Source organism: Lampetra planeri, chromosome 60 (genome assembly GCF_965212315.1).
Source record: "Lampetra planeri chromosome 60, kcLamPlan1.2.h2, whole genome shotgun sequence".
NCBI classification, from domain to species: domain Eukaryota; kingdom Metazoa; phylum Chordata; class Hyperoartia; order Petromyzontiformes; family Petromyzontidae; genus Lampetra; species Lampetra planeri.
Window position 1 is genome coordinate 4,787,288 of NC_136166.1, and position 19,730 is coordinate 4,807,017.

The window sequence follows — 19,730 nt, forward strand, 5'->3', positions numbered from 1 at the left end:
ATTCCTCTTGATATGCAAATTATTTTGTCAAGTCGCTCTTCGCCCCTCCATCCCAGCTTAAATAGTCGCTCCAAGCCTGGGGCGTGCCATTCAGACCTGTTCTCCACCTGAAGACGGCTGCTTGCGTTGTGGCCGAAACGTCGTGAGAATTATTTAATTATGTTTTATTTGTATTATTTTATTATTTTCCTTCTACGTGACTTTACCGAAAGAACCAAGAAAACGGTACACCTTCCCTGTGATTCGCAGACGGAACGGGAAAGGGTTAAAATAATTCTGTGGTCGGCAGCCGGAAAAGACAAGCACGCACAAATGGTGCCCTCCACCACCCGACACGGCCAATCAGTAAGGGATTTGTCACTTAAACAAAACGCCAAATAGTTACTACTTCAGCCCACCGGTGCATTTGAAGAGTGAATCCACAACATTACAATCTGAGTACTCAGATTGTAAATCTTGTGGATTGTTTACGTGACAAAACCCTTACTATATATACTCTTTGGTTCTTTCGGTAAAGTCACGTAGGTATAACATAAATTAAATCACGACGTTTCGGGCGCAACACAAGCGTCCGTGATCAGGTGGGACATGTCTGTGTCGGGTGGTGGAGGGTTTCGACACATTTACACTTACGCGATCTAACCCAGCAACCTTTAGTATGAAGTACTGCCCAGTTTTACCTTTAAAGATGCCGGGTGGAAGCGCCTCGATGGCCTGGCATAGAGCCGCGGGGGAGATGTCCTCCGGGCTGTAGATCACCGCAGCCGACTTTGTCTCGAGAGAAACCACGATGCTGTGCACTCCGGGCAACTGGCCGATGTTGCTCTCGATGTTAAAGACGCACGACTTGCAGTGCATCCCCTCGACGCTTATGGCGACGTTCGGACACTTCCCGAGGCCCAGCGACGTTGGCTTGGCTTCTTTGAAATGGCACACAGAGCCGTTCATCTCCTGCAGTTTCTGCACGGCCTGCGGCGACAACCTCAGCTGCTTCGGACGCGACCTCACCGTGGTTTGCAAACCACATTCGGCGATCTGGTTTTGGATGTCGTCGACGCTGATGACGAGTTTCTGGAACCACACGACCACCTCCTGGCTGGACAGGTTAACCTTCACACGCAGGACACCATTCAACTTGCTCAACTTCCCCTCCACTGCATTCACCGCCGATTGCCCAATCAATCCTTCGAGTCTCATTTTCACCATATCCTCGGCGGTTGACCTGCCCTCCTCCGCGGTGTCCGTGGCAGGCTTCCGATCGACGGGGCGCGCCTCGAATCCCATGTCTTCGATTTCGTCGCACAGCTTCTGCATGCTTATGACCTCCGGAATGAATGCGGCCGTGGCATTGTTTTTCTGTAAGCACACGCTGAAACTCAGCACTCCCTTGAGCTTTGACATTTTCCCCTCTATGCTCTGCACACACGACTGACAGGTCATGCCCACAATGTCAACGTCGGCGACTTCCAGCATCATGACGGTGGCTGCTCCCCTGTGAGCTGCCTCAAAGCCAATGTCCTCAATGCTGTCTTTCAGAGAGTTGAGGGTATGCAGTGCCGGGTCGTACAGAACTGAAGCACTCTTATTCTCCAAAGACACCTGCGGAGAGAATGATTAGATAATCATTAGGTGTCTACAAGCTTACAAATATCCCGTACCGCCTTTGAGCACAGTTGGCTACGTACAGTGTCAACGAAGTTCAAGATACATTTTTTAATTAAAACTATTTTTTAGTTGACCAGGTAAGGCCCACACTGAGCTATACAGCTCTTTTTCAGAAGCGGCCTGGCCACAAATGATAGCTCAACGAAGTGGCTTATCACGTGCAAATGTATAGCAGCCAAATATTCTAAACGCACATTGAATCTAAGTGTGGAGAGAAAAACCAGAGGACCGGGAGAAAAATCCACGCGACCACGGGGAGAGAGACATGCAAACATACAGCAGGTGTGTCAGTGTCGAGATCGAACCAACGACCTCCTGTATAACAGGAGAGGTAGTTAACATCTATACACACGTACAATATAGGACCACAGAGCTTGGATAACTTAACCTTATGGCGGGACCCCGGGGCCCCATAAGCCCCCGGCTCTCGCATGAACTGCGTTGCGACATAATTTTATGTCTGTTGAAGGCGAACGATATGGCAATCTATTCCTCTCAACGAGCTCTACACGATGCGCTAATCAAAGTTTTGTTTATGACGACGGCATTAGTCCTCGCTGCTGCGCTCTGACATGACAACAGAATGATCCGCGCCAGGTGGGTCGCTGCGTTTATGTGCGCGGTGGGACGGAGTCGCCATAAATAAATAAATTACGATTTTGACTTCTATTTATTTGGGATTCCGCCATAAGGTTCAACTGTTGGTAAGCATCGGGCTGTGGATGACTTCCCACGCCGCATATCTGCAGTTTGCCCCCGCGCCTCCGTGCGAAAAACCGTGTGTGTTACAACGTCTACAGTGATTCGAGATGCGGTTTGCATCAGAGGTCGCAATCGGGTACGGGTACCCGTTTGCGACCCTGGTGCGGCTGGGTACGGGTAGGCCGTGAGTCACTGGTGAGTAACCGTTTGTCACTCATTTCCCAACGTCTTGTCTCTTCTCACAATTCAAGTTCCTAGAATCAACCCACCCGCGCCTGCAACATGGCTTCATCCCAGAGGTCGCAATCGGGTACCCGATACCCGGCCGGGTACCGGGTACGGGTACGGGTACCCGATACCCGGCCGGGTACGGGTAGCCGGATATCGGGTAGGGCACGGGTACCCGATACCCGGCCGGGAACGGGTAGCCGGGTATCGGGTAGGGTACGGGTACCCGTTTGCGACCCTGGTGCGGCCGGGTACGGGTAAGGAATCAAAACCCGTTTGCGACCTCTGGTTTGCATGAATGACAAAACATTTTAAATGACGTAACATGTAACAAATAATAATGCAATATCAATTGTCATTGCTCATCACAACCACATTTCTCTTCATATATCGTATGATAAGCAAAGGTCGATGGGAATGTTTAATAAACTGATAATGCAGGCAAAATGTAGCCATTATTACAAAAAAAGTATATTGTGCACACCAAACCATGCATTTGATGTACAAATTAAACTTACGGTGAAAATACATTCGACCCTTCTACAATTGCGCACTCGTTATAACCTCGGTTATAAGAGCTGCGCTTTTATAAACGCGCTTACTTACTAAATAAATCTATTTTAAAAAAATTAACCTCCCAACAGCTCTCCCATGTCCAGGTGTCCTCAATTACGAACAGACGGAATTACGTCTGTTCACTTAAATTAATTTAAATTCTGACGCAGTGGAAAATAAGAATTGTCTCCGCGTTCGAAATTGAATCTCGGTGGCCTTCTGGCACGGCACGGCTGGCAGCATCAGGATGGAGGGACATGCGCACCCCCTCTGACCTGGCCATGTGTTCTCGCCACAGTGGCGCCCCAGGGTGGCGAGATGTTAACTACCTCGACTGGTATACAGGAGGTCTCGGGTTCAATCCAGACCCCGACGACTGCTCTACTTACGATGGAGATGCGTTACGACGACCCCATCGTAAGTCAAAAATATCGTAAGTCGAAGATGGCCTAGCCTACGCAGGAGTCTTAAAGAATGGTGATAATTTAGCAAAACAGAGCAATTTACAGTACCGTACTGTATAAACTATATACTGTATGTGTTTATTAATTACAATACCGTATTGCACAGTAAAATGTAAAGTAAAAAAAACAAGGTAAATTCTTAGCCTACCTATATGAACTGCAATTTAATAGAAAGTTTTTTTCAGGAAACAATCCTATCTGCTATAAAAACTTTTAACATGCATTGAACGTATCGTATCGTGGTAACCCTAAAATGAAATCGCTAAAGCTACGTATCACACATGCATTGAACGTATCATGTTGTACTGTAGTCACCAAGATTCATACGCCGCTACGTTTGCCTGCCGCGCGAAATTTAAAATATTTAACAATTTTGTCGTATCGCTTTCGCCATCGTTAGAACGAAATATCCTAAGTCGGACCCCCATCGTAACTCGGGGACTGTCTGTATTTGGAGTTCTCACTCCTCGTGGTGGTGTGGATTTTTCTCTGGGTCCTCCGGTTTTCCCCTCCACATTTATAATCAACATGCATTCAGAGTATTTGCCTGCAATACATTTCCAAATGACCAGCCACTTCGTTGAGCTATCGTTTGTGGCCAGGTCGCTTCTGAAAAAGAGCTGTGTATCTACATCATTAGACCTCCTTTGCCAGTACCAAAATATAATAATAGGGTTTTTCCCCTTTCTTCTGGCAACAAAACTGAAACCACGAGGATTCAAGTCTGCATTAACCACAATACTTGCAGTCAAAATGCAAACAAAAAACACTATGATAATATCTGTGGCATTCTCCTTGAAACTGATTGGTCCACACCAAGGGACGGCTTTCTTTTGAGCCTCGACCCAATTGGTGCTCGACCAGAGGACGCCAAAAGGCGTACAGCTCAAAGACAGCGGCACTATCAAAGTAATGAGGGCTCGGGGTGAGCATCTACATCATTAGACCTCGTTTGCCAGTACCACAATATAATAATAGGGGTTTTCCCCTTTTTTCTGGCAACAAAACTGAAACCTTTTTACAAGGATTCATGTCTGCATTAACCACAATACTTGCAGTCAAAATGCCATTAAAAAACATACTATGATAATATATGCATTGTCCTTGAAACTGATTAGCCATTCCTTGGTGTGGACCAATCAGTTTCAAGGACAATGCATATATTATCAGTGTGTTTTTGTTTGCATTTGACTGCAAGTATTGTGGTTAATGCACACATGAATCCTTGTAAAAAGGTTTCAGTTTTGTTGCCAAAAAAAGGGGAAAAACCCTATTATTAAGAGCTGTGTAATTGAGAGTCTCAGGACCCAGCATTGAAAGGTTTACGAAGGTTTCGGAAGCTGTTCAAGATGCTATTGCCTCTTACAAGTTGATTTATGAAGAGAAGTAGAGAGCAACTGTGCAGACATCTCCTGGTAAGTTTTCAAGAGAGTAGAGAGGAAACACATACACCAAAGGGAATTAGCATCTACATCTGCAGAACATAAAGAACCAGTGGCATCCACATCTGCAGAACACAAAGAACCAGTGGCATCGACATCTACACAACATGAATAACCAGCGGCATCTACATCTGCAGAACATGAAGAACCAGCGGCATCTACATCTGCAGAACATGAAGAACCAGTGGCATCTACATCTGCACAACATGAATAACCAGTGGCATCTACATCTGCAGAACATAAAGAACCAGTGGCATCTACATCTACAGAACATGAAGAACCAGTGGCATCTACATCTGCACAACATGAATAACCAGCGCAATCTACATCTGCAGAACATAAATGACCAGTGGGATCTACATCTGCAGAACACGATGAACTAGTGGCATCTACATCTACTGGAGATAATACAACTTTTAAATCCATTCCCCATCTTTGGAATCGATGGGAGTAAAGTTGGACTTACGAACACATCGACTTGCAAACGGACTTCTAGAACCTAACCCGTTCGTAAGTAGAGGAGTTCCTGTATTTCACACACCAGTGTAAAATTATCAAATTGATAGTAAAATCAGTTTAACACGTAGCAGGCTTCCGCGACCAATATTATTCATAATAAACGTATTTGGGTTAGGTCGCGTTTTTTATAAATGTGTCGTAACCCTTCTCCACCCGACACGGCCAATCAGTAAAAAAGTGTCACGTTGACAAAAGACACTACTTTAGCCCACCGGTGTGTTTAAGAGTGAATCCACAACATAAAAAAAAAAATATGAATCCAAACATTTTTTTTTATGAATCCACAATAAAAAAAATGTATGAATCCACAATAAATTTTTTTTCATGAATCCACAATAAAAAATTTTTTATGAATCCACAATACATTTTTTTTTAATGATGTGGATTCACTCTTCAACACACCGGTGGGCTAAAGTAGTGAACTATTTTGTCTTTTGTCAACGTGACACTTTTTTACTGATTGGCCGTTGGGTAGTGGAGGGTTACGACACATTTATAAATAACGCGATCTAACCCTAGGTAGAGTCAGGTGAGTGTCATATTGCCCCACCGGTAGCACAGGACACCTTCGAGTATGTATATTCTCAGCTCCATTTGCCAGTCACTCGCTCACAGCATTTACGCAAGTAATTCTATTCATATCAGGTCCCATTATGATATTTGGTTTGATAGCCTTACCTATAGCCTCGTACATGGACATATTGTTATTAAATTTGTTCGTCCTCAAAAGCCTCAGCGAGTCTCAAGAGGAGATTCCTGCCACGTTTTCAGTCGGGTGGTGACACTGCTGTACGTAATCTCAATTGAGTAATTGGCAGTGATTGTTCACAATTTGGATTTTTTTCGTTTTATTTTGGACCAGTACCAGCTCCACTGTACGTTTGATCTTTAGCTAATGGGGAAGAAACCGGATAAGCTGGAGGACACCCGTGAGTGAGCCAGTGAGCGAGCACTTACTCGCGAGCCAATACTTGCTCACTCACGGCACTGCTCGTAGAAGGGCCTCAATTAGAGGGAGGGTATTTGATCTAAACTCCTGGGCGCTGAATAGAGGGGCCCGAAAGGCGGAGAGAATTTCTGCGCGTGCCGCAAAACAGGTAACCGTTTTTGTTGTTGCCGTTTCACGCGGTCACCGGTGATTCCGCCCAACCCAAATTTTACCAACCCCCCTACAACGGCACGCGTGTGCCGAATGGGACCAGGCCTCGTGACATGGAAGCGCAGGACGCTACGTGTAAATACACAAAAGGTCATCATGTTTTCGCGTTACTTGTAAAACGTCGCGAGAACGTTTGGAGTCACGTTACCCCCCCCCCGCCCCTTGTATGTGTGGTGTGTGGGTGTTGCTCCACTGATTCCTATTTTACAAGCAGTACGCAAAAGTCCAACCGACTGTTGCCCAAGAGGCCATGCTTTACTATTTACACAAGCACTTTCCTTTATAAAATTACCTCTGTCAGCGACCAGGCAATTGTTTTAAATTTCACGGGGGGGTTCCTAAAGTACTTACGACAAGGCACATGCAAAAGAAACGGCTAATTCTTTTGGTTTCTATCCACATTTGACAGATATTTAAACTGATTTAGAGGAAAACTTGTTTTAAAATGTGAAAATATTTAGAGATCTTTGGGATTTGTTTTATTGTTAAATATGAAGTCAAACAAATAAAAATAGAGAAGCACACATCAAAACGAAAGTGCAATTCGTACCAAATCTAAGAATTCAATAATTTGTAGCGAATAGGTCCAAGTTACTTCACTGAAATAAACATATCCCAAACCATAATGGGTTATTGCACTGGAATAAATTTATGAATGATGGTCGTCATAATATATAAATCCGCTTTATAACTCACGCAAATGTCGTGCAGTGAATCGCTGGCACAAATCGGTCAATAAATCGTGACGAACGTCAATAAAGTACATTTTTTGTAAAAAACCTTACCCGGCATCGGTAACGACAAACTCACGTCAAGACATCATTTCACAAACTCGCTCTTTCCACACAAGCGTGTGTACGTGCGCAAGTTGGTCGCCATGAAAAACTAAAAAAAACACATGTGCCAGGCAGGAATACTTACTCACGCCGCCGCAGCGCAACGGAGGTCCGATCGTTCGTGGCTTGTGTGGGTGCCGCGTCGCGATTTGTGAGCGAGCAGATGGGGGGGTTGTGGGACAGTGCGAGGGAGAAATGTTTGCAATCCCAGTACAGGGGTTAGTGGAACGGCGAGGGGTGGGAGCACGAGGAATGGGGGTGGAGGCATTGGAGCCACAGGAAGTGTGGAGCTGGGCACGTTTCACGTGTCATGTGACAGGACCATGCGCAGGTCATTGCGTCCCATGGCAAAAAAAAAGCAAGGAATAAAAACCACGCACGCACGTACGCATGGATGCTGTAACGCTTTACAACGTACGATGTGTCCTTGTAAGCGCCAATGAACAGCGCTACGAGAGGTAGTGTTGTGTCTATACCCTTTTTTTATTAAGAACAATTCAAAATTGTTTTTTTTATAATATTTTTATTTTATCTATATATATATTTTTTTATTAAACAATGAAAACAACTCACTTCTCCTCACAAGCACACCAGGAATCCATGAAACATGGAGGGCGGTTAAAATGTTGAGAATTCGGTCACAGAGAGGTCATAGACATCCAGATGGACAAAAGATGTATGGACTAGCCTCCCAAGACATCTGGAGATGTACAGATAAGGTGCAGAGTAAATAACGGTTGCAACTCGCGTTTTCTTAACGTTTTCCTTACCGAAAAGTAGAAACTTAACAAAGATAATTAACCAACAAACAATAATATTTTTTATTATTAGTATATGTTTCCTACCTACACGACCTTCCTAAAAACTAAAGAGTACGAATTCCAGAAAGCTTAAGTGGAAACATAGTTACGCTTAACCTCAGGACATTAAAATATAACTCAGAATAAAACACCAATCTCTGGAGAACTTAACTTGGCGAAGCCCCAAAATAATAATGTGACGAAGATCATTACGAATATTCATTAAACATAGACGAATGATAACCCCGATACTAAGACCGAAGGAACTCATAAAATATAATTCAAGAATAAATGTAACACACAGGACCACATAAATGTATTGCAAACATCTCCTCAGCCACCTTTGTCTTCCAGCGGGGCCTGGCAAGCAAAGAGGGAGAAAAAAGGTCACAGGGGGGAATCGGTGCCTGACATTCCAAAGATATCTGTTTTTTTTATTCTGTTTGTTTTCTCTCGCAAGAGACGCGGAGAGAGGAGAGGGGAGTCACGTTTTGAGTTAGGCACGGGCGCACACAGCGAACAGGCAGTCTGGGTTGAGTCGTGCTCAGTCTCGCAACTCGGCTTGCGACGCGGTGTTGCGACGGGGCTCGCAAGAGAGGTGTGGCAGTCGTGCCTCAAGGAGAGATGGGACGACGAGACGTTGTTAAAGTGACAGTCTGAGAGCAGTCTGGATCGAGTCGTGCTCGGTCTCGCAACTCGGCTTGCGACGCGGTGTTGCGACGGGGCTCGCAAGAGAGGTGTGGCAGTCGTGCCTCAAGGAGAGATGGGACGACGAGACGTCGTTAAAGTGACAGTCTGAGAGCAGTCTGGGTCGAGTCGTGCTCGGTCTCGCAACTCGGCTTGCGACGCAGCATTGCGACAGGGCTCGCAAGAGAGCGGGGACAGATCGTGCCTCGAGAAGTGATGGAACGAGGAGGGGTCGTTCGAGTCGCAGAAGTCTGAGTTCAACCTGGGTCGGGGCTGGGTTTCAGCTGTGCTCCGGCTGGCGGAGCGTCGTGAGGAAACGAAACACCGATGCCGATAGCAGGTGTCGCTTCTCACAGAACGAAGTTAAGTGTGAGTGAAGCTGGCAGCTGCACGAACAAGGGAAGCACGGAGCAGAGAGAGTGACGAGCGACGACAAGCAATCAACCTGTAAAAGGGCGGAGATCGCCAAGCGTCGACCAAGCGAGCAAAGCAGAGAGCGCGAAGCAGTGGAGAAAGCCTGGTCAAACGGCTGTGAGGAAGAGGACAACGCCATCGAATGCGCCGTGTGTCTAATACACACCCAGATCAACCAGCATCAACCAAAACCGACTCGTCATCCCGCAGTGGAGAAAGAGAGTCAAAGTCTTCCGAACGAGCGCCACCGAGCGCGACCGAGCGCCACCGAGCGCCACCGGGCGCCACCGGGCGCCACCGAGCGCCACCGAGCGCCACCGGGCGCCACCGGGCGCCACCGAGCGCCACCGGGCGCCACCGAGCGCCACCGAGCGCCACCGGGCGCCACCGGGCGCCACCGAGCGCCACCGAGCGCCACCGAGCGCCACCGAGCGCCACCGAGCGCCACCGGGCGCCACCGAGCGCCACCGAGCGCCACGAGCGACCGAGCATCTTCAAGGACAGCATCGTGCCAACTCGTCATCTAGCAGTAGAGGGAGAGAGAGCGCAAGAGCAGCACGACTCGGACGTCACCGGGCGTCACCGAGCGTCGTGCCAACTCGTCATCTAGCAGTAGAGGGAGAGAGAGCGCAAGAGCAGCACGACTCGGACGTCACCGGGCGTCACCGAGCGTCGTGCCAACTCGTCGTCCAGCAGTGGAGAGAGAGAGAGCGCACAAGCCGAGACACGCCGAGCGAGGGAGCAGCAGGAGCAGAGCGGCGGCCACGCCCAACCCAGAGAAAACTTCTGGCCGCTGTTCGTATCCTCCCACACCACACAAGCTAACGACACAACTCCCGGCTCTAAGAATTAATTAATATTACAAGGGGACAACGCACACACAGCACGCACACGAATAAGAAAAAATTGTCATTGCGTTTCAAAAAGGGTTGCCATTTCGAGGTGGTGCGTTCAATATCAACGGATCGTGCAAAGCCGTTGCTGTCGTCGAGTTACATGAATAAGAAATGTTTTAGTCATTCATTTTCGTTAACTGCATAATCACGCCAATGAAGAAGTATTTTTAGTCATTCATTTTCGTTACTGCATAATCTTGTCCATGAATTTATTGACGTATACTTGCTTTCGGATAAGAGAGTGTCATGTGCTTGTTTAGAATAAAATTGCTTAACACCAACTGTTCGAGTGCTTCTTTCCAAGTCCATGGAAAACTATGTTATTCTTGATAACTGTATCCTGCGATGAGATATGAAAATGGAGACCTAAAATATCATAACACACACTAAGATAATCGGTAAACGTTTAATCGATGATAATCGTATTATCCTGATTGATATAACAATGGATAAACGAAGCTAAGCCTAATTATCATAACTACTCACAGTAACATAATCGCAAGCATCCGCATAAATTACTACGCTTATACACTGGGAACCTCACGCTTATCTCCGCGATTATCATAATTTATGCATATAATTACACACATTATCATAATTTATGCATGTTAATACACACATTAACATAATTAATGCGATTTGCGCATTTTTCGGAAAATTATTAATTTTTATTATTTTCATCAAAATTTCATAACCCAACACATACAACAGTAGTCACACGGCGCGTGGAGTGTGACATCACCGGATGACGTCCCACGTTAAATAGTCATTGGGAGGGCGCTGGTCTCGTGTGTAGGATTTGGGAAAACTTTGATCAACTTGTATATATCCCAAAACAGCAACAAAACTTGATACTAAAGTTCTGCTCGTATTGGATTTGTATTACAAAGAGCCATTGTGCTCCTGATTGTACAGACGCAACAGACGGATGGATGGCAAGAGCGAATGGGTGAATACTTTCTACCTTAATTTGAAAGCGTAAAAAAAACGAGGAACACACCTCTTCCGTTTCATTACCAACTTGAAAATGTTGCTTCTACAGAGACTTCAAATATTCACAAGATAACGTTGTGGAAACCAACTTTAAAAAATAAAATCAACTTCCCATTTCTGAATTCCAGAATGGTGTTGACACTGAAATCTACACCTTAACACCAACGACAAAAATGAATACCCAAGTCTGTGCCACTTTCCGTGCCACTTTCCGTGCCACCCGAGCCTTATAAATACTCATTGGCACATGTGGATAATGACCGGACTATCTGGGTCTATGACAATAATTACATTCAACTTACAATGCGTATAGTATCTGCTCACTTCCAGATTTGGAGGCTTTCGTGACTGCAAGGATTCATACTCTTTAATTTTTTCGGTAAAGTCACGTAGGTAAAAAATAAAATAAAATAACTGAAAACAACTCAATTAAATCACCACAACCGCTTAAGCGGTTGTGGTGATTTAAGCACAACCGCTTAAGCGGTTGTGCTTTCGCTACGTTGTCCCCACCTGAAGAAGAACGTTTGTGTTGCGCCCGAAACGTCGTCATTTAATTTAGTTGTTTTCATTTATTTGATTAAATTTGTTATCTGCTCACTGTCAACAAAATAAATCTTAGCTCTGCGGTCCTCCATATATCAACGGGTCGTGTGGGAGGAAACTGAAGCACCAGGAGAAAATCCATGCGCGTGATGGGGAAACACATACAGTGAGGGAAAAAAGTATTTGATCCCCTGCTGATTTTGTACGTTTGCCCACTGACAAATAAATGATCAGTCTATAATTTTAATGGTAGGTTTATTTGAACAGTGAGAGACAGAATAACAAGAAAATCCAGAAAAACGCATGTCAAAAATGTTATAAATTAATTTGCATTTTAACGAGGGAAATAAGTATTTGACCCCCTCTCAATCAGAAAGATTTCTGGCTCCCAGGTGTCTTTTATACAGGTAACGAGCTGAGATTAGGAGCACACTCTTAAAAGGAGTGCTCCTAATCTTGGCTTGTTACCTGTATAAAAGACACCTGTTCACAGAAGCAATCAATAAATCAGATTCCAAACTCTCCACCATGGCCAAGACCAAAGAGCTCTCCAAGGATGTCAGGAACAAGATTGTAGACCTACACAAGGCTGGAATGGGCTACAAGACCATCGCCAAGCAGCTTGGTGAGAATGTGACATCAGTTGGTGCGATTATTCGCAAATGGAAGAAACACAAAAGAACTGTCAATCTCCCTCGGCCTGGGGCTCCATGCAAGATCTCACCTCGTGGAGTTGCAAATATCATGAAAACGGTGAGGAATCAGCCCAGAACTACACGGGAGGATCTTGTCAATGATCTCAAGGCAGCTGGGACCTAGTCACCAAGAAAACAGTTGGTAACACACTACGCCGTGAAGGACTGAAATCCTGCAGTGCCCACAAGGTCCCCCCTGCTCAAGAAAGCACATATACATGCCCGTCTGAAGTTTGCCAATGAACATCTGAATGATTCAGAGGACAACTGGGTGAAAGTGTTGTGGTCAGATGAGACCAAAATGGAGCTCTTTGGCATCAACTCAATTCGCCGTGTTTGGAGGAGGAGGAGGAATGCTGCCTATGACCCCAAGAACACCATCCCCACTGTCAAACATGGAGGTGGAAACATTATGCTTTGGGGGTGTTTTTCTGCTAAGCGGATAGGACAACTTCACCGCATCAAAGGGACGATGGACGGGGCCATGTACCGTCAAATTTCTTCTTGCTGTATAATTTTCACACCTGATGATGATTGCTTGTGTTGCAATCGAAACGTCGTGAGAATTTTATTGTTTTATTTTTATTATTTTATTATTTCCCTTCTACGTGACTTTACCGAAAGAACCAAGAATACGCCAAAAATATGATATTGTTTTTAACCATCTGACTTGCGAACCAAACCGGGGAACTATTTCGTTCGCATCCTGTGCTGCTTTCCAACAAGCAAGCCTGCATCAGGACTCAAGGCAAGTGAAAATAAATAATTTTCCTTTTTTCTTTTCACGTCACTTTATTTCACGTTTTTCTTCACTCCAAAGTATGTATTAAAGTATTACATGCAAATGTTCAATATTTGTTCTTATTTCTAGTTTAACAATGCTTCCCTTCTTTTGTTGAAATGTTACACATTTTATAACACTGACCTTGCCTACAATTACATATTGTGATCCGAGATACAATTAAATAGACTTCCGAACGGGTCACAGGAACGTAACCTGTTCGTAAGTCGAGGACTGTTTGTAATTGGAAACTTCACCATCTTCCATCCGTGACCCATTGGGTTAAAAAATAATAGTACTGCCCCTTCAGCATTAAAGTGCCTCAGCTATAAGATAACGAACAAAGCTAACAGAATTACAGATGCGGAAGAACACTGGCGAACAAGAGTGGAACAATGGGGGGACATCCACCATGAACACCTCATTCATTCAAAACACAAACATCACACCTCATGGCTTTGCCATTCCTCAAAAAAACACTGGGGTGACCATCAACCGCGGAAGAACATCGACAGGCTGCTGCGCACATCTCCTTCGCGAATGTAAAACAAACGGTTGAACCCAAATCAAGAGCCGAATGGCTCACAGGGTAAATCCTAATAAATTAAACTGAAAACTAAATAAATTAAACTCAAAACAATGACACTCACCAGAAAGTTGCCCGACACTTGCCACTCAGCCTGAAGACACTCACCAGCTCCCTATTACCGCGCCGTGTAAGGCGGTGTGTGCAATGAGGGGTGGCGCGCACAACCCATTGAAACGAGTGATTGGTCAAGGTTTATGGCCAAGGGTCAAAGGTCATTCGTCAAATTCAACTCCAAAGGTCCCCCAAGTTCTTACAACCTGAATTGGGCCTCACCAGAGCCTGCGCAATGATTGTTACTCAGCATATGCACTGGCAGAGTAGTAAAAATGCCTGTGTGTGTATATATGTTTAAATGTGTTGAAATCTCTGCCTTCATTCTTCTGCTGCCATGCTCAGTGCTCTTATCCAGCAGCTCACAATTTTATTTCCATCTCGAGGAAGACATCGAATTTACTCACTTCGTCACATGGGTGGAAAAAACCCGATTTTTCCAGCGGCAGGCATCGGGTTTATTCTTTAATACAATTAAACCCGATTTCGGGGAATTAAAACCTGCATCAAGTGAGGCAATGATTCAAGAAGTAATCCCTTATAAGCAAGTTGAAGGGGGGAGGAGAGGGGGGGGGGAGCTCATCAGAATGTGGTAGCCAATGAATGGAACGCATCGGGAGGGAGGGGGCGGGGCTCAAAGACAGCACGGAGCGCTAAGCACAACGCATCGGGAGGGGGAGGGGGCGGGGCCAAAACAATGGACGACGGCTTGAAAAAAAAGACTAAATTACACTTTTTTGGACCATCTTATCTGACAGGCACTATTTTACTTTACTTTACCGAGTGTTAACATCCCCAGTTATTTTTTGGCAGTGCTCTCTTCATTGTTCAGCCAGCATTGGTATAAACATGGGCATTTTCGTTCTTTTGTCTATCATGTGTATCAGACCTCCCCTCCCCCCTCTCTGTCCATTGTGTTGGCGTGTGCAGCGGCAGCCGCGTCCAAGCCGTCGTCCATTGTTTTTCATTGGCTACCACATTCTGATGAGCTCCCCCCCCCTCTCCTCCCCCCTTCAACTTGCTTATAAGGGATTACTTCTTGAATCATTGCCTCACTTGATGCAGCTAATTCGGCTGTGACGGTCCCACCTGATGACGGAGACTTGTGTTGCCTCCGAAACGTCGTGATTTTTGTTTTTATTTTATTTTATTTTCATTAATTTTGATGTTTTACCTACGTGACTTTACCGAAAAAACCTAAGAATATGATTCCTTGCAGTCACGAAAGCTTCAAATCTAGAATTAAAACCTGGTTTAATGAATACGAAACTCACAGGCTTAGGCTGCTTCCTCGTCGGTGCTGCAATCGTACTCGGGGCCGTCGGGCACGGGGTAGTTGTAGAATGCGGGCAGGTTGGTCTTGATGAACACAAACTTCTCCACAATCGTGGGCGCCAGTGAGTTCCTTAGCTTGGAGTGGATGAAGCCCATCGTTGAGAAGTGCGGTTCTTAAATTAGAACCAATTAAACCGGATTTCTCCCAATCTCAAGATGATCGGGTTTAATATAAAAAGACAATTAAACCCGATTGTAAAAAACCCGACTGTGCCACCATTGCTTCATCAAGTCATGTGTATTGTATTCCCGATTCATAATTTAATTTTGGATGAGGCCACGTAATGAGCTGACCCGGATTTGTGTTCTTAAGAACCCTGCAACACCCAACAAATTAAATTGTTACGCGTACAAGCGTTTAACGACGCATGGATTATATTATTATCGTTTCAGCTCATTCATCGGTAATTTGAATAACGATACTCACAACTTAATTAGTATCGTATTGCTAATTTGACACTGGTGCGTGAAACACTTTGCTTCCTCATGTCTGCACGGAATATCTCTGGAGATTTTCACTCTCCCATCTCATTTCAATAAATCCATTGCTGCGATGTCTTTTGAATCCATTGGAAATCTCACCACTGTCAAATCCGATACCAGCAATGCGCTTCACATTACATCTTGACCTATCGTCTTCTAGTGTTATTTTTCAACACCAGTGACTCCAGATCATGTAACCCAAGCTATGTACCACTTTATATTCTTAGTTTTTTCGGTAAAGTCACGTAGGTAAAAAATGAAATTAAAATTAATAAAAATAAAATAATAAAAATCACGACGCTTCGGAGGCAACACAAGTCTCCGTCATCAGGTGGGACCGTCACAGCCAGATTTGCTCTATGAAGTGAGGTACAGCAAATCTGGCTGTGACGGCCCCACCTGATGATGGAGACTTGTGTTGCCTCCGAAACGTCGTGATTTTTATGATTTTATTTTTATTAATTTTTATTTCATTTTTTACCTACGTGACTTTACCGAAAAAACTAAGAATATGAATCCTTGCAGTCACGAAAGCTTCAAATCTAGAAATATGTACCACTTAGTAAACCACTGTCGTCTGCGCTCCTTCAAGGGAGGGGGCAAGAGCAAAACTACACAAACTCTCTCTCTCGAACAGGGGCGGTTTCTTCATTAGGGCGATTGGGCGACGCACCACCAATGTCATTCAACCACAGAGTCGCGCTAGCCGTCACTGTCAGCCTCTGGATATAGTCCAATCAGCGTCATGTCACGTTCTGTGGAGTACCGCCTCTTTTTGGGCGATTTCACTCCGGCTGAGAATCGCCCCGAGTGGCCCCATAGACTTACATTCAAAGATGTTTTTTTTCGAACGGGGGCGCTGCAATGCATTCTCTATGGCTTCCGGGAGGGCTCGCACTAACGTGCTTACGTCATCATACGTAAGCACGTTTCATCCAACAATATAATTTGTCGCCACCTAGTGGAATCCTTAATAAAATAAACTTGAGTGAATTGTATTAATAGTGAGTATAGAAACAAACAAGATGTATTGTAAGAGTCACTTTATTTTTCATTAATATTAAAGAAGTGAAGTTGCCTTTACATGCTTAAGCTGTTAATTTATCATTTGCATGGGTGGACCTTATCCTTATCAATCATCCAGACATTTGCCCCCCCCTGAGAGATTTTGCAGGAGCCGCCACTGCTCTCGAAGCCCTCTTTATGGCCAGCAGCAGACCGCGACATTGGCATTTAGCTCCTGGGAAAATATGCCATCATATGGAAGAGAGAAATAGTCGCTATTAAAATGTTTTAAATATTTGTTAAATGACTTCGGAAGCGCCAACACTTCACTCCGTAAACAGAGAAAGTGTTTCTCTCTCTCTCTACTGCACAGTACAGTAAAACCTCATTATCTCGGTAATTAATCATTCGTAATGGGGGCTCATTCGGCACGGCTGCGCTTTCGGCACATACACGGTGTATTAGTATTTATTTTATATCGTGCGCCTTTTGGCGTCATCTGGTCGAACACCATAGGAGATTGGGCTCCAAAAAAAAGCTGTCTCGGGTGTGGACCAATCAATTTCCAAGACAATGCATACATTATTAGAGTGCTGTTTTTTTGTTTGCATTTGACCGCAGGTATTGTGGTTAATGCAAACATGATCCCTTGTAAAAAGGTGTCAATTTTGTTGCCAGATAAAAGGGTAAAAAACCTATTATCGGTGTATTAGTAATTCGCCACGAGCCGAATTGCCATACCCAATGGTCCAATTTCGGATTGAACGTGGAGCGAAGCTGTGCACCACGACCAAAACAACGACTCAGCGTGATCGGGCCGCGTGCGTGGTGAGCGTTGGTGCAGACCCGTCGCTTTGGACTCGACTTCGTTTATGCACTCTGTGCAAACTTACTCTTTGGTTTTTTCGGTAAAATCACGAAGGTAAAAAAAAAAATAATAAATCACGACGTTTCGGAGGCAACACAAGCTTCCGTCTTCAGGTGGCACCGTCACAGCAAAATTGCTGTATCAAGGCATTTTCTTTTTTACCTACGTGACTTTACCGAAAAAAACCAAAGAGTATGGACCCTTGCACTCTGTGCAAGCCAATCCTCTCAGAAATGTCGTCCACATCTACATCTCAAAGTAATAGGTAGGGGTTTTTTGAGTTAGATCGCGCTATTTATAAATGTGTCGCAATCCTCCACCACCCGACACGGCTAATCAATAAAAAATTAACCCGTAAAAACAAAGTTTTTCACTATAAATCCTTTATATGCGTGGCGGCTAGAGTCCTCTCGTCCTCTGGCTTGAGATGGCTGCCACCTATGGGTCAGATGATTGTCTGCCAGCATTAAGCAATTGGTAATTAAATATTTTAAAAAATTTCCCTAAACAGTGTAAAATGTAGGAATTTTTTTTGCACGAAAATTTATTGTCACGCACAACGAGTCTGTGTGGAAAATGTCAGCTCGATTGGATCACGGGAAGTGGGTTAAAAAACGACCGAAAGATTTGCACGGTCGTAAGCAAGCAAGCACGCAAGCAAGCGAACTTAATATAAAAGATTTAATAAGTATAACCCGTAAAAACAAAGTTTTTCACTATGAATCCTTTATATGCGTGGCAGCGAACTTAATATAAAGGATTTAAAAATATATTCGCCTGTGGAGGACGCGGGGATCGATCCCGCGACCTTTGGCATGGGAAGCGAGGGCGCTACCAACTGCGCTACTCCGCCACAGCCTGTGGAGGGGTTACGCTCTGGGCTCTTATACTGTGACGTTCAGCCAAAACGATGAATGAGTTCTATTTGAATAAATGTAAAATATTTTTTTTTTGCCTAAAAAGTGTCAAATTTTGGGATTTTTTTTCACGAACATTAATTGTCTGTCACAACGAGTCTGTGTGGAAAATGTCAGCTCGATTGGATCACGGGAAGTGGGTTAAAAAACGAGCGAAAGATTTGCACGGTCCTAAGCAAGCAAGCACGCAAGCAAGCAAGCAAGCACGCAAGCAAGCAAGCACGCACGCAAGCAAGCAAGCAAGCAAGCGAACTTAATATAAAGGATTTAAAAATGTGTCACGTTGACAAAAGACAAAATAGTTCACTACTTTAGCCCACCGGTGTGTTGAAGAGTGAATCCACAACATTTACAATTTGAGTAGTACGACGTTTCGCTGAACATTACACCCAGCATCTTCGGGCGATTTGCCAGAATAGTGACGCCATCCACGTGCTTCCAGTCTTAAATAGTGCAGGATGACGTCATCATTGTTGAACGCCATCAGGATTCGAGATCAGAGGCGGGGGTGTGGGTGAATGAAATTATGTAATAGATCAGTAATCAGCCACTTAGCATGTGACTCACCTGTAAGGAATTGAAATGTGTGTTGTGAATTACTTAATAATACGCCTCCAGGCTGCGCTGAGTCTATAGCTATCACAGTGATTAAGGTGATTTGAATTCTTGTCAATTTCAATTGATTCTCTAACTATTCTTGGCCACTAATAATTAGATCTCGCATAGCACTTCAACGCTATCAAAATCAATTGAATGTCCTTGTTGGCAAGCATGCTCTGCCACTGCTGACAGCTGTGTTTGGGAGAATTTAATGTTCCTTTGGTGTTCTTTTAGTCTTATGCTGATGTTACATCCCGTCCGTCAAATATAACACTTACCGCATAAGCAATTGATCCGATATACACCTTCTGTTGTTAACTTCGGTAATTCATCTTTAGTACATGACACTAGTTTTTGAATTCTGTGTACCGTACCAAATCTCACTTCAATGTTTTGCAGAACTAATTATTACTGACCAAGATTAGTTAGCGAATCAATTGAAATTAAGAATTCGAATGACTTTAATCGCTGCGATAGCTATAGACTCGGCTCAGCTTGGA

The 19,730-nt window shown here is 44.5% G+C and overlaps 1 protein-coding gene across 4 annotated transcripts in view; it reads right to left on the bottom strand.

Moving 5' to 3' along the window:
- LOC144736269 (copper-transporting ATPase 2-like) overlaps positions 1 to 19,730 on the bottom strand; it is an 85,086-nt gene that overhangs the window by 43,125 nt on the left and 22,231 nt on the right. For 2 of the 4 annotated variants that reach the window (XM_078618893.1, XM_078618892.1), the window contains exon 3: positions 681 to 1,599. In XM_078618893.1, coding sequence (XP_078475019.1) covers positions 681 to 1,599 — 919 coding nt within the window. Of the gene's footprint in view, positions 1 to 680; positions 1,600 to 7,655; positions 8,016 to 14,032; positions 14,521 to 19,730 lie in introns of those variants that run through there. The other 2 variants (XM_078618895.1, XM_078618894.1) reach the window with 2 other exon arrangements.